At 46.2% G+C, this 27,186-nt stretch overlaps 1 protein-coding gene across 5 annotated transcripts in view; it reads right to left on the minus strand.

The window, feature by feature from the left end:
- Positions 1-27,186, minus strand: part of NAV2 (neuron navigator 2) — a 423,432-nt gene that overhangs the window by 261,296 nt on the left and 134,950 nt on the right. For all 5 annotated transcript variants that reach the window (XM_070365222.1, XM_070365224.1, XM_070365225.1 and 2 more), the window contains exons 2-3: positions 26,375-26,492; positions 15,833-15,885 (exon numbers count right to left, since the gene is read on the minus strand). In XM_070365222.1, coding sequence (XP_070221323.1) covers positions 15,833-15,885; positions 26,375-26,492 — 171 coding nt within the window. The remainder of the gene's footprint in view (positions 1-15,832; positions 15,886-26,374; positions 26,493-27,186) is intronic.

A 27,186-nucleotide genomic window follows, 5' to 3' on the forward strand; every position in this document is an offset into this window, starting at 1 on the left:
CACCCACAAAGCCAACACATACAAAAGAACAGAGTAATGGGATAATTAGCTTGTAGATGAAGGCCAGCCTGGGGACCACTTCCCTCACACTAACCTGAAAAACTCAGTTTTGTGGCTCAGCCGACTTGCCAATGTCCATTGTTTATGCTCCTTGTGGGTTGTTCATAAGAATCCAACCCATGGACTGGGCTTGCTCAGTGGTAAAGAGGTGGACAATGCAGGAGATGCAGAGACACAGGTTCTATCCCTAGGTCAGGAAGATCCCCTGGAGGAGGAAATAGCAACCCACTCCAGTAATGTTGCCCAGAAAAATCCCATGGATAGAGGAGACTGACAGGCGACAGTCCACGGGGTTGCAAAAGAGCCAGACACACAACAAAGCTGATCCATGGATTCCTGCCCCACAGTTCCGAGGATAGCATGACATATTAATAACCGAGTGCAAGATGTATCCTGGTAGCACAGATAACCAGGGAAGCAAAGCCAACCAGATACATTTAAATGTTTTAATACTCAACTCAGAATCCTGCAAGACTTCGCACTCTTACTGTGCTGAAGGCTGGAAGGAAGGGACGCCAACTGCTCTGTTAGCCTCTCCTTGTTTTAATACATATCACCTGTTGTGTTAATTTCTGCAGAAGATGTAACTAAAAAATCACCATTAGGGAAAAAAAGAGAAACGGCATATTTGGGGATTTCTTTGCAATTCAGTGGTTAGGACTCTGTGCTTTCACTGTGAGGGTCTGGGTTCAATCCCTGGTTGGGGAATAAGATTCTACCAGCCGTGAGATGTGGCCAAAAAAAAAAAAATCACCATTGTGCCCACTCCAATTTCAGATGCTGCTAGGCATAATACCATTATCACATGCCAAGCATAATATTAGGACCTTTCACATACATCACACTTAAATCCATTTTTTTATTCACAAGCTGTTATGGCTTCCTAGTGAACATTAATAAAGAATTTGGGAGATTTTGCAAGTAGTACACCAAGAAACGAGATCTGGTCAATAGTTTCAAGTTTCAAAATCTGTGATCAAGGCAAAGAGCTACTTGTCAACCAATCAAAAAGTATATGAGATTAAAAGTAATTAAGAATATAATCAAGAATTAAAATAACTCAGCTCTGTTTACTGCTGCTACCAGAGTGTTGGAGGTGTGGGCAAAGTCACTGAAAGAGGAGAGCAAATGAGACAAGGAGGCTTCTATTACAGGATATCCTCCAAGTTTCCCAAGGCTAAATACTGCTAGTGCACCTGTGAAGAAATGGTGACAATTCTTGTCATATAATGCTAATCTGTTACTATTTCCATCCTTGTCAAGTATTTAACTGGACCAGATAAAACTGCCATTTTTGTAGGTAGAAAATAGTTAAAGACTGGCTATTTCATATGGTTCTCTCTGTTATCAGCGTATTAGGAAGATGATTCCCCCTAAAAGCTAAAATTATATTGCCAGGTGATCATAAGAGTTCATCACTTTATAGCCACTGACAAAGAATCTATAAATTCTGAGACTCAGAATCAAATCTCTGCAAGTGTCTCTCCAAGGAGTTTCATAAGACCGATGATGATACATCTTGATGGTATATACACAGTCAGAAAAAAATACAGCATCCATAAGCTAACCCCTCAAAGGCCCTTTGCTCTGGTTCTAAGAATTTCTTCTGCACTCTCCCCTTAGAGCAGCAGACTGGGGCCAGGGGAAGACTTTCATTCCAAGTTGCTGCATCTCGAAACTTCCCAAAGAAGGCGAGCACTAGTCATCCTTCACAATAGTGAAGGGAAGCCCAGGTCACAGGCCCTCTCCTCTCTCCTTCCTGTTCCTTCAGGGGAAAGTGTGAGAAAGCAGCAGCTCTGGTCAAGTTCTGCCCTCCTATCCAACTCTACATGACTGTTCCCACATTCGCACCAACGTGGCAATCTACTCTGCAGGAAAAGCCAACTCATGCCACGGAGTCATCATTGGCATTGTGACGGCATTGGTACTAAGAGGATATTTCAAAGGAGGAGATGCGAGTCAAGGAGTTCTCAGGACCAGAGGTGAAATCTGAGGCACCACACGTTTCTCAGAGGTTCTTGGCTCCCTCTAAGCAAAAGTACTTAATTTCCCCAAGCCTCAGTTTTCCTTTTAGTAAAATGGAGATAATTATCCCTTTCTTGAAAGCCTTATAGACTCCTCCCAAGAAACTAATATTTATACTCTTAGAAAACATGAAACACTGGACTAGATTCTTCTCCATACATTATTATTTCAATTAATTTTCACCACTAGATAAGGTAGGTATTATCACTTTTCATATGGGGACATGTAGGCATAGAGTGTTTAAATGCCTTCCTAAAATCACGGTTATTAAATGGCAGGGTTGGAATGCAAACACTTACTCGATGTTTTGTAAGCTATGAAGCCTATACACATGGGCATTAACAACCAAACAGCTGGAGTTCAGTATTGCTGCGGAGGAGAAGAATCATCACCCAGTTTCGTCATTCATTTCCTTGGAGAAAGATAGGCAAATAATTAATCCATTCAAACTAAGCCCAATCTTTACATCAGAAAGATGAAGAGCACTTCACAGAGGAGGGCGTGACTTCTCCAACATCCTTCTGGACATGTTTTGTGGACGATATTGATGTTCTTTTACAGTGTTTTGAAATCTTCTAGGGCAGGAATTATTTAAATCAATATAAAGATTACAGCATTATTTTGATGTCAAAATGCTCCCCAAAAGGATTTTTTAAAACCGCCATATGCCAGTGTTTAGATCTCCTAAGAAAGATCAGGAATTAGAACTTATGAGAACATAACAGTTTGCGGGTAAAAGACCTCAAATGTGTGCAGGAAACAGGTAGGCAAAAACTAAGTAAGAAAGCCTGGGTGTAAGACAGTAGGGAACGGTGGGGAGTGTGGCTAATGCGGCCTGTTGCTGCTGCTGTTCAGGTGCTCAGTCGTGTCCAACTCTGTGACCCCCACAGATCGTAGCATGCCAGGCTTCCCTGTCCTTCACTATCTCCCGGAGTTTGCTCAAACTCATGTCCACTGAGTCAGTGATGCTATCTAACCATCTCATCCTTTGCCTCCCTCTTCTCCTTTTGCCTTCAATCTTTTCTAGTATCAGGGTCTTCTTTAATGAGTTGGCTCTTCGAATCAAGTGGCCAAAGTATTGGAGCTCCAGCTTCAGCATCAATCCTTCCAATGAATATTCAGGACTGATTTCCTTTCAGATTGACTGGTTTGATCTCCTTGCATTCTACATATACCTAAAGGAGGCAGCTGGCATCCAGATTTAGTCAGTGGAGTATCAATCCAGGACTGACAACTTTTTTTCCCCCTAAAAAAAGTTGGAAGATCACTGTTTGTGATCAATCCAGGACTGACAACTTTTTTCCCCCTAAAAAAAGTTGGAAGATCACTGTGAAGTATATTGATTTTTATCTAACTGTTGGCAGCCATTTAGTTTTTCTTACAAAAGGGCTTCTGGAACCTGAATTCAGCTTGCTGGCCACTGTTCTCTACTCTTTGCTTAAGTGAGCACACTGGCAGTCCTCTACTGACCAGTTCCTAATGCAGGCACCACAGGCTAACTATGCCTTACCAAAGGGCCAACAAGAATTTCTCACTAAGTTCTGGTTCATAGAAAAATAAACAAAATACAAAGATGAATACAGGAAAAACACCCCTTTGGGGCTAGTCTGAAACATAAGAAGCCCATGAAGACATGCATAGGGAGATGGATCCAAGCGTGAAGCCGGATTACTTTTATATAAAGCACAGTCCACATGGTTATAAATCACCATCCAATTTCTCTTTCAGCTCAGGACGATCTGAAGCTCTCCTCTCCCCACCCCTTCTCACATTTGCTAAGCTCTTTAACCATATTGAGCACCACAGGTTGACACTTAAAATGCCTCAGTTTCAAAGTAGGTGTAATGGGAATTTCTTCAGTTAATATTCTCTGAGCATCCAGCAGATGCCAGGTCATGGTATGGGCAGATGGACAGGGACCCCGCCCTCAAAGAAGTTAATGCCAGGCAGTTAAGGACAACGTGCTAAAGGATTATCACCTGGGTTTTCAATGGAAGAAACCAAGGGTTACAGAGGTTAAGTGAGCTGGAAAGTAGAGAAGACACTTGCAAACTCCAAGACCACAGCCGCGTGTACAATTCAGATCCTACGGATTTAGAACTTACCATTGTTCTCAGACAGGAGGATGTCTAATGCATCCTCATCTTTCCAAAAGTAAACTGATTGGTTCATTCAAAATATTTAGTTAGACCTTGCTGTGGTGATCATTTCACAATATACACAAATGCTGAATCGTTGTTTGTACACCTGATACAAATGTGATGTTACATGTCATTTATATCCCAATCAAAAATACACAGTGTTTGCTATACTTAAAATGGATAACCAACAAAGACCTATTGTACAGCCCATGGAACTCTGCTCAATGTTATGTGGCAGCCTGGATGGGAGGGGAGTCTGCGGGAGAATGAATACATGTCTACATATGGCTGAGTTCCTTCACTGTTCACCTGAAACTATCCAAACACTGTTAATTGGCTATACCCCAGTACAAAATGTTTTTGGTGTTAAAAAATTATATCAAAACATTTAAAAAATAAAAATTACATAGTGTTCCTAAAAAAATTAGTTAAAATTAACCTTTAGATAGATTAACTTTTAAATTTTTAAAGAACTTTACAAACTGATAGATGTTGAAATGCATGTTTGCAGTCATATCCCCAAAGAGAACTTTTTTACATCATCCAAGAGCTTGGCTTGTTACAAATGCAAATTATCGAGCTCCTTCCCAGACCTACTGCATGGGACATTCTAGGGGTGGGTTCCAGCACTGCTTTTGCAAGCCCTCCAGGAGACCCCCTGTTCACTAAAGCTGGAGCAGCCTGGCACAAGAGGCTTTGCAGAACCTCCAATCGTGGCGTCGTTTCCACCCACCTTTATAACAAAGTTAAAAAACTGAGAAAGAAAAGACTGGATCTGAAAATTTGGGGGCCTAGGATGACTCAAGTTTCTTGATAGCATTTAAAAGTTCATAGTATATTTCACATATTAAAACTTGACAGATACCATCGTCCCACTCTCTGGAAAGCTCCCGGAGATCTGGAGAATTTACTGTTTAGCTCACTCATCTGACATCATCTGAGCACTTTCAATATACCTAGTTGCAAATATGGAACTTTTCAATGAACTAAAAGATAAAAACAAGAAAAAAAAAAAAAAAAACCCACACTATATGTACTACAAAGCTTTGATGGGATTACCTAAGCTTATAAACTGTGTTTCTCAAAAAGTGTGCTTAAATGTCATATTGACTACAAGACAAACGCACATTTGCTGTGGAGCATCAGGAATACCGTGTATCCACCTCTAAACAGTAGATGAAATGGCACTTGCCATTCCCACGACAGCTCGGTATCTGAGGCGGCCCACACATGGTCACAGTGCTGGAGACTAAATGTGGGCCTTCGCCTCCCACACCTTCCTGCAATGACCTGTGTTAGTGTACAGATGTGCACATCTCCATTCTGAAGTGTTCCATGGAGGGAAGCAACTTCCAATCAACTCAGGAACCAAGAGGCTCACAGTGGTAAAATGAGCCTCTGCTATAAATAGCTTCCTAAAACAGTAAGTTACTTCGTTTCAATCCCATAGTGTATTAGTTTCTTATTGCTGCTGTAACAAATGGCCTCAAACTTCATAACTTAAAACAACATATATTTATTACCTTAAAACTCTGGAAGGTCAGAAGTCCAGAATCAGTTTCAGTGGCTGCAATCAAGGAGTCAGCAGGGCCGCGTTTACGCTGGAGGTTCTAGCGGAGAACCCGTCTTTGTCTTTTTTTAGCTTTTGGAGGCCGCCTGCATTCCTTGGCTCATGGCCCGTTCTTCCATCTTCCAACCTCGTTCTCTCTCATTCATTCTCTCCCTCTGCGCTTCCTCCTGCCTCTCATTTTTCCCTCCTCTCCTCCTCTCTCTCCTCTGACCCTGCTTCTGTGTTCCATGGTCACATCTTCTCTCTCACCTTCCTGCCTCCTGTCTTGGGAGGACCCCTGTGATCACACTGGGCCTGCTCATTTAATCCAGGATAATCCTCCTCTCTTGAAATCCCTAATTTAATCACCTCTGCAAAATCCTCTTTATCATTTAAAAGAACATATTCACAGGTTCCAAGGATTAGAATGTAGACATCTTTGGGGGTCCATTGTTCAGCCTACCACACCAGTACCTACTTTTTGAATAGGAAAGACCTTTTTCATGCACAATACTTGGGAAAGGTGGGACTTGTAAACAGGGAAGGGAATGACAGTCTCATGTGCTCTCTTCATGAAACAGGATGATGCCAGGTGCTTCTATTACCACCTCTCACTTATCTCTGGCCACCCTAGAGGGAGCTTCCATAATCTTCTGCCTTTTACAGATGAGGGAAAAGATTCAAATTTTCAGCAACTTGCCCAGCACAACTGCCCAGTATGTGAGACCCGGGTCTTTCTGATTCCGGGGTCCAGGCTTATTCTTCTTCATCCCAAATCTTCTTCTCTGATGGAATGCCTCATCCCAAAACTCTGCCCTTCCTTATACAAGGAGATAGCATCACAAATCTAATTTTTGCACCTCCACATGTTTGTTTTTTTTTCCTTCTCCAATCCATTTCCTTATATGTAGACTAGTATAAGACTAAAGGGAATAACGCCAGGCTTCCAGGGTTCAAACCCCAGCTCGTCATTTATTAGCTGTGTGACCTAAAATAAGTTACTAAACCTCTTTCTGCCTCAGTTTCCTCATCTGTGAAATGGAAATAATAAAGGTATATGCTCTCAGAGAGTTTTATGAAGATTAAAAAAATCAGTTATAATGAAAATAAAATGTCTAGAACATTGTTGCACTTTCGTGTGTAAGTATTTGCTATTAATATATGGGCTTCCCTGGTGGCTCAGATGGTAAAGCATCCACCTGCCAACGTAGGAGACCCGGGTGCTATCCCTGGGTCAGGAAGACCCCCTGGAGGAGGAAATGGCAACCCACTCCAGTATTCTTGCCTGGAGAATTCCACGGACAGAGGAGCCTGATAGGCTTCAGTCCATCGGGTTGCAAAGAACAGGACACGACTGACTAACAACACAATAATATAAAATCATAATAATATAAAACCCTGACAGAACCCGAAGGCAGAAACCCTAGGCTGCACAGAACGAGGGGAAATGGACAAGTTTCTTTAACATGACTCACACGTGGCCCCTGGCACAGCACAGCAGATGGCATCAGACTCTTAAGTTCTCCATACCCTTCAGTGCAGCGAACAAGGTATGTTCTTCACTCCATAGGGTTGTTATGTGAATAAAGTGGATTAACATCTATACAGCACTAAGAACAGTGATTACCTTCATTTTTATTATCATCTGTTAACCATCTCTGGTAGTTGTAAGGAGGCCTAAAAACGCTTACCTTGAGCAACATAAAATAATGCAGTCAGTGAAAAATTAGCTACAAGGTCCTTGGATCTTCTGAATAAATGAAGGAAGAAAAGAATCAAGAGAAGGAAAGATAGTTCTAGAACAGTGCTAAATATCCATTTCTTAAATCGAATGAAGAACTTCCAAGTGAACACTCAAATCACTGCTCAATAGTAGATAATGATATGAGAATAACACTGTATTATAATCCTTTAACCCCATGAACACATCCAGGCCAGCTCCTTTTTTGGTCTTTCCGTCTGTCCATCCATCCATCCGTTTAATTAAACACCTACTATATACTAGTATTTTAAGTGATAGATGCTTAGATCCTCAGGTGAAAGACACAGCATCTCCTTTAAGAAGACAATTCAACGACAACCACAAAGAGCAAGTTATGACACATGCAGGCACTGGACATCTGGGGACACAAGGGGCAAAGACACCTAATTATCTCAATTACTTAACAGCTGACCTGAATATTAAAGGTTACATCACCCATTTGGGACACTCATCAGGTCTCCTGGGCAGACTGGACATCTTGCATCAAAATGGGAGGCATGCGAGTACATGGCCTCCGTGGGGCACTCCAAGTCCAGTGTGGCTAAGGATACAGTGTGAGTGGCCAAGTGGCAGGAGATACCAGTAACTAGATCGTGAAGGCCCTTCTTTGTGAACTCAGTTCAGTCGCTCAGTTGTGTCTGACTATTTGCAACCCCATGAACTACAGCATGCCAGGCCTCCCTGTCCATCACCAACTCCTGGAGTTTACCCAAACTCATGTCCATTGAGTCAGTGATGCCATCCAACCATCTCATCCTCTGTCATCCCCTTCTCCTCCTGCCCTCAACCTTTCCCAGCATCAGGGTCTTTTCAAATGAGTCAGCTCTTTGCATCAGGTGGCCAAAGTATTAGAGTTTCAGCTTCAATGTCAGTCCTTCCAATGTGTACTCAAGAGGATGCAAATTTCCATGGGGAGCTAACGATGGTTTTGAACAGAGAAGTGACCAAAGAGGTAAGAAAGAGACAGATGTGGAGATGGCCATCATTTTTGAAAGAGAATGCTGGCCATAACACAATGATACTGGCTGTGCTATTTGAAGAGGAAGCAGTCGGTGCTTCCTGCCCATCTTTGCCCTGGAATTTCCAACCCTCCACTTTAAGTTCTAGGGGACCTATGGACTTTTCTTTATTCCTTCTTGGTTCTGTAACGTGTGTGGCCTTAGGGCCATGTAAAAATAGGACCAAGGGCCTAGGGACGAGGCAACTCAGCTGCCCAAGGATCTCAGACACTCCCCAGGCATGTGGCTGGCTTTCTGACAGCTGTTGGGAGGGCCCAAGGTCACTGGGGCTGGAAACCTGATCTCGTTGCAGACAGTCTTGCCCTAGCCCAGGAAGCTCCATGGAGGACACGGCTGGAGGTACCTGGCGCCAGGGCTCACCCTGGGCACCTCAAGAGACTGCCTTTCTCTGGGGGCCACTTGCTCCTTTTTCTAGCTCTTGAGTTCCACCAACAGGTCAACTCAGGCCTTCTCCAGAAATACTCTGCTGCCTTCTCGCTAACTCCCGGCTAAATCCAGCTGGTTCTACGGCATCTACCACTGAGAACAAGCAGAACAGGGACTGGGAGGTGGAGACTGTTACGTCCCTTCTTTGTCCTCTGTCACAGAAACGACCATCACAGGCTCTCAAAACAGACAGTCTTGGGTTCAAACTCCTACTCTGCCTCCTAGGTGAGTGATCTGAGGCAAAAAAATAACCTTTTAAAGTTCGATCTCCATGTGCAAAATATAAACAATAATTGCCTCTAATCATAAAGCAGTTATTATTCCCCACATTTCCTGGGGGAGGAAGAGCAGTGCTGAGAGGCCAAGTGGATGGCCCAGGGCCATGCTGTTTAACCAACGCTTCACCCAAAGCTGGCCATTCTTAAAACATCTATTTCTTGAAAAATACTGATGCTCAGATGCTTCCTCATGTCCGACTCTTTGCAACCCCATGGACCATAGCCCACCAGGTTCCTCTGTCCATGGAATTCTCCAGGCAAAAGTACTGAGGTATCTTGACAAACCATCACCCTATTAAGAGCTAACACTGGCTGCATGCTTCCTCTGTGCCCAGCAGTGTGTGGGCACATCATACAGACCATCTCACGCACATCTTAAAACCACCCTGTTAGAGAGACGGGTCCCCTAAAAACCACCTGTTAGAGAGACATGTCCCCTTAAAACCACCCTGTTAAAGAGATGGGTCCCCTAAAAACCACCCTGTTAGAGAGATGGGTCCCCTTAAAACCACCCTGTTAGAGAGATGCGTCCCCTTAAAACCCCTCTGTTAGAGAGGCAGGTCCCCTTAAAACCACCCTGTTAGAGAGTCATGTCCCCTTAAAACCACCCTGTTAGAGATGGGTCCCCTTAAAACCACCCTGTTAGAGATGGGTCCCCTTAAAACCACTCTGTTAGAGAGGCAGGTCCCCTTAAAACCACCCTGTTAGAGAGATTTGTCCCCTGGGAGACTGAGGACCATGTCCTACGCCAGGAGCAGCTGGCCTCCAGGATACATGCTTTTGGTCTGGATGCCTTGTAACCTCCACAAGTCAGAGGTGAACATGGCCTAGTTAATGGTTTCTTTTTCTAGAGGAGATTCAGGAGGACCAGAGGATGGGCTGCTGCTGCTGCAGCTGCAGCTGTCACTTCAGTTGTGTCTGACTCTGTGCCACCCCATAGACGGCAGCCCACCAGGCTCTGCCATCTCTGGGATTCTCCAGGCAAGAACACTGGAGTGGGTTGCCATTTCCTTCTCCAATGCATGACAATGAAGTCACTCAGTCATGTCCGACTCTGTGCGACCCCAGAGACGGCAGCCCACGAGGACCCCCCACTGTCCCTGGGATTCTCCAGGCAAGAACACTGGAGGGGGTTGCCATTTCCTTCTCCAATGCATGAAAGTGAAGTCGCTCAGTCGTATCCGACTCTTCGCGGCCCCATGGACTGCAGCCTACCAGGCTCCTCCATTCATGGGATTTTCCAGGCAAGAGCACTGGAGTGGGTTGCCATTGCCTTCTCCAGAGGATGGGCTAGACCTGACTACAGCTGGAACCTGATGTCTGGGTAGGGGGCCCTAGGCTTCATTGCACTGTGTATTTTCAGGAGCTGGTCTTCTAAAAGAGGGCTTCAGGGGCAAATGTGAGAGTGGGGAAGGGGAGGGAAAAGGCTGGTCAAAGGGAGATCTATAATGGTCCTCCCCTTTGCTGCCTAATCCCATGTAAAGCGGTCATTCAGTTTTTATTACTTTTACATGTGGGGTGCCACATATCATTTTATTTTGGGGGGAGGGGTTCTGCTCATGGAACAGAAGTTTGAAAGCCAGTGTGCTATCCTTCTGTAAATAAATTAGTTGCTCAATCGTGTCTGACTCTACGCAACCCCATAGACTGCAGTCCCCCAGGCTCCTCTGTCCGTGGAATTCTCCAGTCAAGAAAACTGGAGTGAGTTAGGGGCAAATTCCTCTTGTTTTGGGAACTTAGGTGCTGACTTTTGTCCACAGGGGCCCCCTGAAAGGACAGGGTGAGGAGCAGACCTGTGCCCTAAGCAGCAGGGGCATCAAACGTGGGGTCTGTGGAGCCCCAGAGGCCTTTGTGACCCTTGAGTGGCTCACACCGTATGCAAAATCCCAGGGCGTGAGTGAGTCAAGAAGAACGCCAGCAGATCTTCTCAGATTTCTGAAGGTTTTCTGTCCCCTAGTTCCTGACTACTAATATCATCATGACTGGAGAAACACCCTTGACTGAGTGCTGACCAGGTGCTAAGGAGAATGGGGGCAATGAGGTCATCTACCCCAGAGAGCTGCTGGGAGGGTATTTGTGAAGCACTGAGGCACCCGGCACACTGCAAACACTCTGACGGGCCTTAGAGTTTATTTTCACTATTATTACTCCCATCTATTATCATCACTTCCACAGCCTCATTGGTCCTCACAAAAACTTTATGAGGTTTGTATTATCAAGCCCACTTTATAGAACAGGAAATAGAGGCTTCAAGAGATTAAATAATTAGCTCAAGGCCACAGACAGCAGAGAAGGAATCAGAAAGTGGCCTGTCTGGTTCCCAAGCCCAGGCAGGCCCTAGGTCTAGAAGGGCTGAGGGAAGAAGGCAGGACTCCCAGAGAGCCCAGGAGGAGGTTAGCAGGCAAGGCAGGACTAGGAGGCCTCAGATGACCCCAGGCCAGAGCCAGAGGGGAAAACAGGCCGGGACTTTCCGCTGAAAGGGCCTGAAAGGACCCGCAGCTTTGCTAACTTTGCACCTCTCTGAATCAACAACACAAAGCCAAACTACTTAAAATAATAATGATGAAAACAGAAAGCCACCCCCTGCGGCGTCCTCTCCTGGGCTCCAAAGTGAGCCAGAGTCTTGGAGTACAGTGGGTTCAAGGCGCGAGGCACTGGCAGACCCAGCGCCCGCTGGCTGCGCTCCAAGCAATGTTTCTCCTTCCAAACACACACAGAACTCCGCTCAGCACACCACTTGAAAGCCAAAAAGATGCCCCAAGGGTTGCCATGGCAATGCTAAACAGACAAAACATTTCAACCAGCTCTGACACACAGACACAAACCTATTTAAGGGCCAAATGGATGGATTGAGGGGTGGGGTGGGCAGTGTTGTTTCTACAGCTCCATCTCTGAGGATTTGGCCCCTAAAGCATCTAGGTCAGACTGAAAGAGAGCAAAGGACTCCTTCAACGCAAGCTGAGGTTGGGCTCACTTGGGAAAGGGAAGCCGCCGTCATGCTCCCTGCATCTCGCTTGCAGACGCAGTCCTGTTTTAGGAGGGCTACGACAGGGCAGCAGGAGATGCCCATGGCCCTGGCTCTGCCTGTCCCTGAGGATAGCCCTCTGCTCCCAGCACCAGGGTCTCTTCAAAGAAATGGGAAGTGATATGCTTTCCTATGTGAAAGGTCTTAAAGCAGTGAATCGATGCATGTGAGTGCTGATATCAACCACCATTCCCCACCTGCCATCCACAGGGGTTGATTACCATGGATATTTTCCTTTAGAAAACTTCACTCCAGGGTCCAATGGAGCTATTCCCTGAAATGCTGCCACCTGGGGAGTGGCGATGACTACAGAAGATTTGGTCCAGGCCTGAAAAGACCGCCATGTCTATGGGTTTGTCTTAGTTTGGGCTCTTCCATGCTCTATCCGTCACCTCAGACACAACAGGACAAAGGGCTGACCTCGGTAAAAGCCCAGAAGAGTCTCACCAGACACAGCTGATGGCACGTGGTAGCACCCCTGAGCAAATGCTAAAAAACTGCCTGTGCAGGGCCCACGACATCCTCAGGTGAACAGCATGTCCAGAAATAGGAATCCTCTTCCACTCCTTATCCCCCATGGGGAACCCTCTCACCTTTCAAGACTCACCCAGTTATTCCTAAAGCTCCCCTTGTCCTGGAGTGGAACAGTCCCCCATGTACCACGCATAGACGTCTATGGGAACAGCACTATTCCAGTGTTCAGATGGTTCTCCGGTCTCCTGCCCACCCATCACTGAGCTCCCTGAGGACAGGGATCCCATCTCCTTCACCTGGGTACTCACGAGGCCTTGCTCAGCGCCTGGCATCGGTGGGCACTTTGTGAGCCTCTGCTGATTGACGGGCTAAAAGCACTCAGGGCCATGCCCACCGTGATTCTGCACCAAGGCCCCAGGGCATTCTCTAGTCCATAGGCCACAGTTACACGCTTTCACTTCCACATTCTCTGGGGAGAGAGCAGAACCTGAAGCTGAGCCTGGAGGGCAGGAATTCGAGAGTGGAGCTCCAGGTAGCCTGGTGGGTCAGGAGGAAAGGAATAGGAGAAGAGGAGGGGGTGCCCCACCTGCAAAATCGAAGCTCTCATGCAGGCCCACTGATTAATGAAATGATTTGCCCCTTGAAAGCTGAAATAGCACCCATTTCCCCTGCTCTGAAGCAAACCTGATTCTGGCTGCATTATTTAAGGCCCCTGAAGATGCTCTGTTCTCTTAGGGTGGAAGAAGATTAGCCCTACACAATCACAGCTACCTTCCCAGCAGGTACGCTCCCCAAATCTCCCCTCCGTGTCATCTTCCTTTGGTCAACATGAGGCTCTCCATACGCATTGCCTTCTGGTCTCCTCCAAATAGGCAACATTTAGCAAACAACAAATCTTTATCACTGACCGCCCTAACTGGGAAGCCTAACTGGGAGTTTGACCTTCCAGGAATCTAGAAATGGTGGCCCGTCCACTATGCTATATTCCCCAGTGGTGCTTCCCACGAGTAGGATGCACGTGCCCACACGGGTGTACACAGAGCGTCCTACCGGCCGGAACGACGCCCGTGCTTGTGTGTAAGCTGCACGGGCCGTGTGCCCGAGGCGAGTGCTGCCTGCGGGATCTGTCATTGTGATGTAGGTGAAAGGACAGGGCCCCTGTAGCCCTTATCCTCATCTTCCTCACTTCCCACGGGATGGAGGGGCTGCGGCACAGGTTCTGACATTTCCCTGGACTCGCATCCTATCTGCTGAACTACCCTCTGCCACTTTGACCACCAGACCTGGTCTGCCGCCCCACCTCTAAGCTGGAGCTAATTATCATAGACAATTTTAGAATTTCATATTCCAGTGTTCTTAAAAAAAAAAACACACAGTCCATGAAAAAAACAAAACAAAAACCCAAGACTTCTACAGCTGAAAGAGTTATAGAGAAACCACAAAACTGTTGGTGCAATGTGGCACGGATACATATTTACTAAGTTGGCACAGAAGAATCCGAGGTGACGGGTATGACCTCTGAAGCTTGAAAGTAGACTTTAACAACAAACATCTCAGATAGAAGGTACAGAAAATACAGATGGACCGAACACAAGAAAAGGTTCACGAGGTTCACCGGCCAGGTCCACATCTGCATTACCGTGGACTGGAACAAAGGTATCCATTTCTACCCCAGAGGGAAATACTGCATCTCTTTCATGGGATGCTCTGACTGCATATGTAAAATGCCTGCACTAAAATTAAGTCTTCTATCTTCCAAATTTTCTCAATTATTAATACACCAGACAGCTGCAGTAGCTCTAGCAAAAATAGCAGCCAAGCTTTCCCACAAGTCAAAACAGCCATGAGATGTCTGCACGGGGACTTTCCTACGTGAGGACTGGCTGCTCTCTGGGCCAAACAAGAAGAAACACAGTCTCCAGTGGAACTGGAGAAAAAGAGAAACTTGTTTTAGAATTTAACATGAAAAATGACAGCCCTTCCTCCCACCCCCACCAGAGACATTCACTTCTCTTTATAACAAGGAACTGTGTGTGTGAAAAAAAAAAAGTTGACTGAAAAGCTATCGGTCCACTCATTGGGATAACAATTCAGAAAATTAAACAGCTAACCCAAGGAATGCCAATCACTTCAGTGTATTCTGGAATGAAACTATCCAATCGTGCCTACTCAACAGGAGCAGGGTGAGGTGAGAAAAACAAATTACGTCTGGTTTTTTTTTTTTTTTTTTAAGATTTTTGGAAGCAAAATTAACATCCAGAAAAAAAAAAAAAACAAACCTGTCCTTCAGTTGCCACCTTCATATTTTAAACAAGTATCACAGTGTCATCTTAAAAGACTTCTATGAATACATTTTTTGTGGAAATACATTTGAAAAGCACTGCAAAGGGGAAAACTGAGTACTCGGAGTATCACCATTCAATGGTCTCTGAACTCAACAGTGATCATGAATTTTAAGTCAAAGATTTATGTGTAGAACATGAAACAAGAATAAAATAGATTTCAAAAGATTTTTTAAAGCTATAATATCGGAGCTTAAGCATATCACACCAGAGGGAATGTCACTTGTCACGGTCACGTTGCGCGTGGTCTGGATGTGATCAAACATTTCACACTGCCTGTCACAGTTCTGATTTCACATCATTCTAACCTCTAAAGGCAACCAGAACACATGCCCCAGTTTCTGGGTCATATGATCCCATCACTCTGTGCCCCAGCACCACACACAAACAGAAAAGGTTGTAGGTCCTTGAGGAAAAAGCAAAGAGTCCTAGCGGCCCAAGTTCTAAACAAGGATATGTTTGCACCAGTTCTGTATAACTTGTTTCTAAGAACAAGGACCGTATTTCATTTTCCCTGTCTCACGACCTACGTAAAAATCACAGTTATTTTTCAGTAAACGCCAACAAATGTCAGAGAGGCAAACCATGGCTATTTGGAAATGGCTGTTAGTTTATTAATATAATCCCCCAGAGTAAAGCTCATGGTGTGAATGTTTTCAAGACAGCCTCTATCATTTAGAGGCGGGGCTTACTAACCTAACACAGACACTCACTGCCCGTGTATCACTTACCATTTGCGATCTGTTCTTCGGACAGCCATTGATGTCTTCGATCTTCTCATTTGCTGAAAAAAGAAACACGGGTCAGAAAAACAAATTATCACAGACACTGCAAGCAGGGATGTTCAGGACCCTTGAGGCCAGGCAAATCCTAAGGCCCATTCTGGGATTTGTCCAACCAGCACAGGCATGTGAAATACTGAGACGCTTCTAGCAAGCTTCAGGACTTAACTCATCGAGCTGCTGTCCTCCAGGGACAGCTGGGGCAAGGTCGCCGTCATCTAAGGCAGAGACAACTGCACTGGCGACAGTCTTGGAGTGATGGGGCAGGGTGGAAATGTTTGCACGCTGGGAAATGGACTGAGCTATGACTGTGCTCTAGGCTCTGAAAAGGCAACTGCAACTTCCCCACAGAAGATGGGGTGCTTCAGAGTGAGATCCATGTAGCCACACTGCAGCTTCTGGGGACAAAAGCCACAGATGGTAGCCTCTCACTCCATTTTTAGCCAGAAATATTAAGGTTGCTTTTGCCTGTCCTGATCCTATTCCCAAAGTGGATCTTATTCCCATTGGGATCCTACTCCCAATGGAAAAACAAGAGAGTGAGACTTTAAAAATGACACATCCATGCCATTTAGTATGTGCAGATTAAATCTGGAACATATTCTATTGAAGTCAAGAGAGCGCCGACCTACTTAGAGAAGTGATAGAAGAGACTGAACTGCATGAGCTGGAAACCAAATAAAAACAAGGAAGAAAGGCCCAGCTGTCCATGGTGAATTTCCTCCTCAGGCTAAAGGAGCCCTTGTAAGATACAGCCGAGGACACCTGGGTTTGCAACTGCAGTGCTACAAGAAAGGCAGTATGTATAGAGGTTTGGAGGCAAAGATACCCCAGTTTGAAGCCCAACTTTACAGCTTCTGAGCTGTGTGATCTTAGCCATGTAATACAACCTCTCTGTTGCATTGCCTCACCTATAAAATTGAGTTGGCTCATCTGCAGAATTGAGCTAATACTACGTACTTTCCAGGAGGAGCTGTGAAAAGAAGATTATATGATACCAGTAAAACGCTTAGTGCAGTTCCTGGCACGGTGAGAGTTCGGTGCATGGTTGTTGTCGTTCAGTTGCTCAGTTGTGTCTGACTCTTTGCGACCCCATGGACTGTAGCCCACCAGGCTCCTCTTTGTCCACGGGATTTCTCAGGCAAGAATATTGGAGTGGGCTGCCATTTCCTTCTCCGGGGGATCTTCCTGACCCAGGGACTGAACCCAGGTCTCCTGCATTGAGAGTTGGATTCTTTACCTCTGAGCCACCTGGGAAGCCCTCTTTGTATGGTAGCAATCATTAATCCAAGTATACATACTCTTTATCATCTGTGTAAAAATACATAAAATAAAATTTTCCTTTTTGATCTTTCCATCTGAGTTTAACCCAGAAACCTAGCTAGGACTTCACAGTAAAGGACAACAGATTTGCGTTCTCTGAAGACTTTTTAAGATTCTTTCCCAATCCCACATCCCCTTACATGTCACCACCCCAGCAGGATAAGGCCCACTAGGTCTCTCTGCTCTCCCAGCACCCTGGAAACTGCCTCTATGCTGCTTTTAGCCACCTAATGTGTAACTCCTTTTCTAGCCTCCCCCAGCTATGCAGACAGGTAGATTTCGTTTTTCACACTTGTATCCTTACAGCTCAGTAAGTGCTTGCAAAATTTATATATATCACATCCAATTTTAATGACTGTAACATCTAAAACTTCATGAAAAGACATTTAAAAAAAGCATCTGAAAAGGATAACAGAAACAGTTTCCCACGACACTAAGGTTTTAGAACACCTGTACTTAAATATAGTTCACTGTTATCTCCATTGGGTTTATTTTTTCCTCCAGCATTTCTACCTTGAGAGAGGAGTAAAAAATAAGAAAGCAAGCTAGTGGTAGGACATTATTTAAAAACCTAGTTGCCAGAGACAGGCTGGTTAGTATATATTCAGCCTCATCTACCCCTTCTTTAGAATTTGCCCAGAGTAATAGATATTTAGGCCTATGACCCATCTGGGAAGACTTTGGTCTTCCGGGAGCCACTTGAGTTTTCTTAGCTCTTAAGAACACTGGGATAGGCATTTTAGGAAGCTTCTTCCACCTGGTTTTCCCTCCTCCCCAAAGAGGTGCCATAAAGCCTTTAAAAAGCACATAAAAGATGCCCAATGAGTGGGATGACTCACAGATATTTGTTATTCAGTTCGCCAGAAAATACAGTCAGCCAGAAGGCATCACTAGCATGTAAGTTCCACAGAACCAAGGACTTTCATTTTGCTTTGGTTTCTGCTATAAGCCCAGAGCCTAATGCAGTGCCTGGCGCATAGTAGCCACTCAACATGTATTTGTTGAGGGGAACTAAGGACTATTCTGAATATTTCAATGAATCGAAGTTTTACTGCCTATTCTGAGGCAGCTGCCCTTTCACTTGTGTGTATATAAATGTATGTCCTGAAGGTGGAAAAAAAAGAAAGCTCCTTGACACCTGGCACTCCTTCATACACTGGAAATTATGGTAGGCTAGCACTCTGACCTTGGATTTTGATATACAACACTGGAAAAATAAATATATGGCTTTTGAGAATCAAGGCCACTCCAGGTATCTTCCAGTTGGACACTCGTGATGGCCAAAGTTATAAGTCATTGGGTTCCAATCAATACCCAGCTCATTGATGCTCATTAAAGTGAAGGATGGGTAACTGTAATCCTGAGAAGTCATTTTAAGGATCATTTATATACCTTTGACTTCCCTGGTGGCTCAGATGGTAAAGCGTCTGCCTATAATGCGGGAGACCCGGGTTCAATCCCTGGGTCAGGAAGGTCTCCTGGAGAAGGGAATGGCAACCCACTCCAGTATTCTTGCCGCACCCCCAACCCCACCAAAAAAGGGGCTCAAAGTAATATTTTGGGCTTCCCTGGTGGCTCAGAGGTTAAAGCGCCTGCCTGCAATGTGGGAGACCTGGGTTTGATCCCTGTGTCAGGAAGATCCCCTGGAGAAGGCAGTGGCAACCCACTCCAGTATTCTTGCCTGGAGAATCCCAGGGATGGGGGAGCCTAGTAGGCTGCCGTCTATGGGGTCCCACAGAATCGGACACGACTGAAGAGACTTAGCAGCAGCAGCAGCAAAGAAGACCCACTCCAGTACTCTTGCCTGGAAAATCCCAAGGACAGAGGAGCGTGGTGGGCTGTAGTCCATGGTGTTGCAAAGAGTTGGACACGACTGAGCAACTTCACTCTCACTTTTCACTTTCATGCATTGGAGAAGGAAATGGCAACCCACTGCACTGTTCTTGCCTGGAGAATCCCAGGGATGGTGGAGCCTGGTGGGCTGCTATCTACGGGGTTGCACAGAGTCAGACATGACTGAAGCAACTTAGCAGCAGCAAAGAAGACATGGGAAGAGCTCAAATGACTCAACCCAAACTCAAAATAAATCCTTAATAAAAATTGCAAAAGCCCAGACCTCCTAGTTACCAATTTCATGTAATATAAATACTTCTCCTTTAAATTCTCAAGAATTTCTGTGAAAGTGAAAGTGTGAAAGTCGCTCAGTCAAGTCCGAATCTTTGCAACCCCATGGACTATACAGTCCATGTAATTCTCCAGGCCAGAATACTGGAGTAGATAGCCTTTCCCTTCCCCAAGGGATCTTCCCAACCCAGGGATAGAACCCAGCTCTTCTGCATTGCAGGTAGATTCTTTACCAGCTGAGCCACCAGGGAAGTCCATCAAGAATTTCTGCAGTGGTCATAAATACTTAAAGCAATAATAGAAGCTCTCATTGTGCTGGTAAGAAGAGCTTGGTCTTCAGAGCTGAATTTACTAACTCAGCATAGGGGGTCTTTGGCTACAGCCCCAAAGTAGAAAACCAAAGAAGCAAAGCCATGTCCCCCAAAGTCCTCATTAAAGTCATTAAAACTGGCATGCTGAAGTGCCAGTGGTATTTATTCCAGCAAGCTCTAATATGCGGACCTGTCTGCATGCAAGGTGACAAGTTAGTCATTGGAAAGCATCAGTGCACTTTAAGAAGTATGGAATCAAGCTCGTCACTTCTCAAAAGACCTCCTGGGAAGAGTTCAGAGCATTTCAGGAGCCCAAGCATCTATGCTTGGCACCTATGTATGTTCAGGGCAGTTGGCCATCCTGCCAATGTCCAGAAAGAGAAACTGCCTGCCCTCACTGAAAGGCGTATGACTTACCCAAGGTCATGCCATGGTAGCAGGTCAAAAACAGAAAGTAGAGTCCTGCAGGTTGTGTGAACTTCCTCGTTGTGCTCAGAGGCAGCCCAAATGGTGGTCGAGAATGATCTGCTATCAGCCCTTGTCACCTCTGATGGGAATCTCTTCCCCTCTGTCTTGGCTTCCTCCTTCTCTCCAAGCCTCTTTTGTTTATCCTGTTTCCCTCTCTCTCTTCTGTCCTCTCTTCCTCCCGCCCCCCTTCTCTCCTTTGCTCACTCCAACCCCTTCTGGCATCCTCCCTGAGTGACAGCAATGTAAGCAGAGAGAGGGAGGCCTGTCTCTCCCTCTTGATTCATGCTGTTTATCCTGGCCTCGTAAACCTTTCTAATAACTCACGGACATGGCACCGTTGATGGGCTGGCAGGCAACTGCCGGCTTTGGGCAGTTCAGGACTCAAGAAGATAATCATACTAATAAGAGGCTGAACACAGACACTCAACCCTCAGTCACCAGAGCAAGGGCAGCAAGAGGCAGCAGCAGAGGGTTCATTTTCTGCCCAACGGGTAGAAGCCAATGATGCAAAAGTGTGGGCCCCAAGGTATCCCACTATCTGGGAAGAGGGGGATGGATAAATAGAAGGCTAGGGCCTAGGACCTATCTGAGCTCGATGAAGACTTAGTTAGAGTAGCATCTGTGAAGAGCATTGAAGGTTTTCCTTCACATAAAACATCTTCGTTTTCAAAGGATTCCAACTCTCCACCATCAGAACTAGCTGAGGAAAAGGTTAGATTCCCCAACCTGAAAGTCGAGTCTTCAACCACTGGCTTTGTTCCTGGGTTAGCCCTGTACCTTGCCTTACTTGCCTTGTTGAGTCTCTGGCTCTCTACCCTCCAGCATCTCTGCACACTATTCCCTCTACCAGGAAAGCCCTCCCTGACCACTTCACCCAGCTAACTCCCAGTTTGAGGTCTTGGCTTATAGATACATTCCTTGATGAAACGTTCCTTGATTCCCTCCTTGCTAACCCAGCATCTCCTTTCCCTAATCATGGGTCAGGCCTCACAGCACATGAGCCCTTTATCATTATGCACAATCTTCCTCCCTCCTAGATCTAGGAAGAGGCTGTGACTTAAAAGGACAATCTCTCTGCCTGCAAGTTTTGATGGACCTTTATTTAGATGAGTTCTTTTCAATTATTTTAAAATAACTTCAAACCTTCAGAAAAGTTACAGGAACAGTACAGAGAATTTCCTTTAACATCATCCATTCTCATTTTCTCCCTTCCTCTCTCACACCCTCCTTCTCTCTATAGGTAGTCATTATTTTTCCTGAATCATTTTAGTGTAGGCTCAGTTGTGTCTGACTCCTTTACAACCCTGTGGACTGAAGCTCACCAAGCTCCTCTGTCCATGGAATTTTCCAGGCAAGAAAACTGGACTGGATTGCCATTTCCTACTCCAGGAGATCTTCCCAGGGACCAAACACATGAACCTTGTGTCTCCTGCATTGGCAGGCAGATTCTTTATCACTGAGCCACCTGGGAAGCCCTGGTGGCTCAGACAGTAAAGAACCTGCCTGCAATGCAGAAGACCCCAGTTTGATCCCTGGGGTTGGAAAGATCCCCTGGAGAAGGGAATGAATGACTACCCATTCCAGTTTTCTTGCCTGGAGAATGCCATGGACAGAGGAGCCTGGAGGGCTACAGTCCATGGGGTCACAGAGAGTCACACATGACTGAAGCGACTGACACACACCCTGGGAAGCCCTAGTGTAGCCTCCAAGGGTCATATCCCTTATTCTTGGTGTGTACTTCCAAAGGACAACGATATTTTTTTGCGGTACAATTCTAAATTTCAGAAAATTTAACATTGCTCTAATTCCAATATTCCAATTTAGTCAATTGACTCAAAAATGTCCTTTATTGCATTTTATTCCCCCGAATGGGATCCAGTCCAGCATCATGCAGTGCATTTAGCTGTCAGGTCTCTTTAGTGTCCTTTCTTCTTAAACAATTTCTCAGCCACATTTTTTTGTCCTTCACAGCACTAACATTTTGGAACAATTCAGGCGGTTTTTTTTTTTTTTTTTTCAATAGAATGTTCCACAATTTGGGTTTATCTGAGAGTCCTTGTGATGGGTTTCAGGCTTTCTAACCCCTGAGTACAATACAACGTGAAGTGATGTTGCAATCTTTCTGAGGTATCCTATCAGGAAGCACATGACATCCAGCTGCTTCTCATCAGGGATGTAGTTTGGTCACCTGGTCATGACACCTGATTCTCCCATGTGGTAACTATATTTCCCTTTGCAACTAATACAGCATCCGTGAAGAGCCACTTTGAGACCACGCACACAGCTGCTCTCCATCAAACGTTCTCCCTTGGATTTCAGCTCCCACTGGTGATTCTTGCCTTAACGAACGTTTACCATCACAGCTGCAACTCCTTCTCCTTTCATCAGCCAGCATTCTCCTGTTGAGGCCTCTCTTCTCTTCCATTGATATATCATCTGTTTATTTATCTAGCAGCATATAGATTTGTACACTCCTATTTTATTCCATGGGTATAATCCACAATCAGATCAGATCAGTCGCTCAGTCGTGTCCGACTCTTTGCGACCCCATGAATCTCAGCACGCCAGGCCTCCCTGTCCATCACCAACTCCCGGAGTTCACTCAGACTCATGTCCATCGAGTCAGTGATGCCATCCAGCCATCTCATCCTCTGTCATCCCCTTCTCCTCCTGCCCCCAATCCCTCCCAGCATCAAAGTCTTTTCCAATGAGTCATCTCTTCCCATGAGGTGGCCAAAGTACTGGAGTTTCAGCTTTAGCATCATTCCTTCCAAAGAAATCCCAGGGCTGATCTCCTTCAGAATGGACTGGTTGGATCTCCTTGCAGTCCAAGGGACTCTCAAGAGTCTTCTCCAACACCACAGTTCAAAAGCATCAATTTTTCGGCGCTCAGCCTTCTTCACAGTCCAACTCTAATCCACAATGGCCCTCAGTTATACTGATGCTCTAGTTGTCTCAGATCAGATTGCTCTTTGTAGCCCTGGAGTGTACAACCAGCACTTGCAGGGAGATACTACCATGGAGGGGGCAGATTTTGACTTAATGAAAGAAGAGCTTTTAAAAGACTCTAACTCTCCATCATTAGAACTAGCTGTGGAGGTAGTTAGTTGCCCATCCTAGGAAGCATTTAATAGAGTCTGCTGACTACTTTTCCTAGAAGCAATTCATACATCAGGTTGAGGCTTTTAAAAGCTCAGAGGTTAAAGCATCTGCCTGGAATGCGGGAGACCTGGGTTCGATCCCTGGGTCGGGAAGATCCCCTGGAGAAGGAAATGGCAATCCACTCCAGAACTCTTGTCTGGAGAATCCCATGGAGGGAGGAGCCTGGTAGGCTACAGTCCATAGGGTCGTAAAGAGTCGGACACGACTGAGCAACTTCACTCACTCACTCACTTCCAAACCTTAGAGTTGCAGCCCATCCTGGAAAGGAGGAGGGTGACAAAGAGATGAGAGGAATACTCAGGAGAACACTACACACTGAGAAGGGGAAACATCCAGGCCGCCTGTGGGAAACAAGCCAACGCAGGCTTAGGGAAGCCATGGCTGCAGTGAGCGACACTCTCATCCCTAAACTAATCAGCTCAACTTCTTGTGAACATCACTGCACACCAGACACCACGTTCAGTGCTGTGAACCCATGAAGGAAGATGACTCAGAGCCAGACCTATGGAGAGCCAGGCCCAATACAGCAGTCAGTGGGATGACAGAGGAGGGTCCCCTCCAGCTCTGCCTGGGAGAGAGCTAGGTAGGGGATCGGAGGGAAACTGACTTTTCAAGAATCAGTAGGAGGAGGTCTCCAGCCAAAGAGCAATTGTAACCACTGGACTTCTGTTCAGCACAAGATGGAGTCTCTAGGACTCCAATTCTGGGAATTGGTGGTACTAACTTGAGCCTTTGAAATCACAGTCTAGTAGCTCAGTCTCAGAGAGGTCACTGTCTTGGGAGTTCATCTCATCAGAATAGATTCATGGAAGCATCCTCCTGAGCAATGATAAAAACCATGCTAGCTTACATTTCCATGGAGAAGGCCCGGGTTCGATCCCTGGGTCAGGAAGATCCCCTTGAGAAGGAAACGGCAACCCACTCCAGTGATCTTGCCTGGAAAATCCCAGGGACGGAGGAGCCTGGTGGGCTGCCATCTATGGGGTCGCACAGAGTCGGACATGACTGAAGTGGCTTAGCAGCAGCAGCAGCTTACATCTCCATAGCTTATATTTCCATAGCACTATGCTTAGTAAGTTTGCCATACACATTCACCAACCCTGGGCCCTGACACACATAACTGGTCTATCATGACACACTCTGACATCGATTCCAAGGCCTCTTCATCTTTCTACACATACCTTTTGAGGCAGTGGCTACCAAGTCCTATCCAGAAACACTTCACAGTATCCAAGCACGTTTCACATCTGATGTCTACTTTACACTTCACAAGATTGCCACAAGATCAGACAAAGCAGGTATGAAAGTGAAAGTCACTCAGTCACGTCCGACTCTTGGCAACCTCATGGACTATACAGTCCACAGGCCAGAATATGGGAGTGGGTAGCCTTTCCCTTCTCCAGGGGATCTTCCCAACCCAGGGATCGAACCCAAGTCTCCCACATTGCAGGCAGATTCTTTACCAGCTGAGCCATAAGGGAAGCCCAAGAATTCTGGAATGGGTAGCCTTTCCCTTCTCCAGGGGATCTTCCCAACCCAGGAATCGAACTGGGATCTCCTGAATGGCAAGCAGATTCTTTACCAACTGAGCTATCAGCGAAGCCCAAAAGCAGGCATGGCTGTGCCTATTTTATTTCACTTGTTTTAATTGCTTTTTAAAAATCATTTTTTCCCCTTTGGCCACACCACATAATATGCGGGATCTTAGTTCCCCAATCAGGGATTGCACTCCTGCTCCCTGCAGTGGAATCACAGAGTCCTAACCACTGGACCACAAGGGAATTCCATGTGTCCATTTTAAAGACGGGGAAACAGGTAGCAGAGTCCATGTTCAGAGACCCATGTCTCAAAGAACTGAGAGGGTCTTCTAGGAGATGGGAGTGGCCTCAATAATCTGAGCAAGCTTGACCCTCCTACCCAGTCAACTCCAGATGAAAACTTACCCTGGCCAGCACCTTGACTCTGGCCCTGCAGAGTCACCCAGCTAAGCCGTGTGTGTACCTCTGATGCACAGAAATTGTGAGGTAGTGAACAGACATTCTTTTACGTCATTAAGTTTGTGGCAATCTGTTATATAGCAACAGCAAACTAATGCAGGGAAGGAGAGAAAAAGGAAAGAAAAAGAAGGACCAACGGAAGTTGGTCTTCAATCTTAGGACAGTGAGGAAGCATCTTTCTCTCTAAATGGCACTCTGAAAGTTTCACCTTAGGCCTACTTGCCTGTATTTTTAGGTACGATCTCCACAGACGTGAGCAGAGCTACAGCTACACACGGCTGCCTCTCATACTTGAAGGATAAGCAACTTTTCCATAACAACACGCCCGAGGGGCTGGGGCTTCTTTTTTTTTTCTTTCTTCTCCCTTGGCATGAGTTGGCTGCCGAGGCTGCCAGCGACAACAATCAGCCTAATGCCATCTAATTGACCTCCCGCCTCCACGGTCTGCTCTGAGTTCTCAGGCAGGACCACTGGGGTGCTTCCCCGAAGAACCAAGGCAAAGCTGTGCACAGCCTCCACCCACGTGCCTGCCCAGAATAACTCTTCTTCTCCTGCAGCACACGGCCAAGGCATTAAAAATCCCGCTGCTCCAGTTCCCTTCCCCCAGTATTAAAACCAGAACCAGCCCTCTGCAGAGACTGAGCCTTTGATTTCTGAGACCCAATTAAAGTTCACAAGGAAGAAGCAGCCTCATGTTGCCTTTTCTTTTTTTGGAAATATTTCCAGAATAATCCACAAAAAAGCACATCATCGAGGGGGCAATAAGAGAGCCAGAAAGATGATAGGAGGGAAGAAGGGGGACAGACAGCCCCTCTATAAACCACAAGCCTTTCCCCCCAGCCATGGCCAGTCTCTTCCTGGAGAAATCAAGATGAGATTGCTCTGTAGGTGATCTTATCAGGCAAAACGAGCTGGTGCCCAGCCTCCTCCGGCACAAAACAGAGTCAAATAAACCGTCAACACGCGGGACACAAACACTGCCTTTTCAGATGATGTCAGGGTTCCATCCCCACTTGCCAGACTCGACCCCTGTTGGACTGGTCTCCATGGTGACTCATCCACCCACCCCCCTCAACCCCACCCCCCGAGGTCAAATCTGCTCTTACCTACAACCTGGATAATCTGGGCTAGAAGGACACCATCCGTCACATCTTGCTGGAGATCCTTAATGAGACGCTTGTGGCCTGATTTGGCTAGATAGTGATTGGCCCAGTCCGTGTAGATCTGCAAGAAAGCACACAGGCAACTTTAGGAACCCCGTCAGATCCCATCTCAGCGTTCCCAGCAGCTGCAGGGCCAGCACAGGAGCCACTGTCCCGCCAGCGAGCTGTCTGGGGCCAGCCCTCGCCATTAACATGCAGTGCATTGTGCCCGTGGGGCATTCAGCTGGCCAGAGCCGGGCTTTCACCTATTGAGAGATCTGCCGTCAAAGGCTCAGGAGAAAGCTAAAGAAAGCCTCAAAACACGCAGAGGTCTGAATGGGACAGGGGACACGGAACTAAACAGTCGGCACCAGACGGCTCTGAGAGGCTGAGGCTCTAAATGCAGGCGCGGTCTCCCCCACCCCACCGCCCGACCCGGCCCCTTCGCATCTTTTTCTCTTTATTGAGAAAACGTATGGGGAGGTTACCACCCAACGGGCAATCTTTTCATGGGCCATTTCAGGGAAAGGAGTTCTCAGGAGCCTGGGTCCCTTGTAAGGGAGCCAAGTACCAAAACACAGCACCCTTCAATTACTCTTGTGTGAGTGGAGTTATTAATGGCCTCACAATCATCTCAGATCTAATCAGCTTAATTTAAAAGCCCGGCATCGTGTTCACTGTTGGGATTCTGTGAACGGCAACAACAACAAAAATCCCCCAGCAAATTCCAACACACTTAAACACAGCATTGGTGAGCACAACCCGCAAGGCAGAGG

Source organism: Bos mutus, chromosome 29, assembly GCF_027580195.1.
Source record: "Bos mutus isolate GX-2022 chromosome 29, NWIPB_WYAK_1.1, whole genome shotgun sequence".
In the NCBI taxonomy this organism is placed as follows: Eukaryota; Metazoa; Chordata; class Mammalia; order Artiodactyla; family Bovidae; genus Bos; species Bos mutus.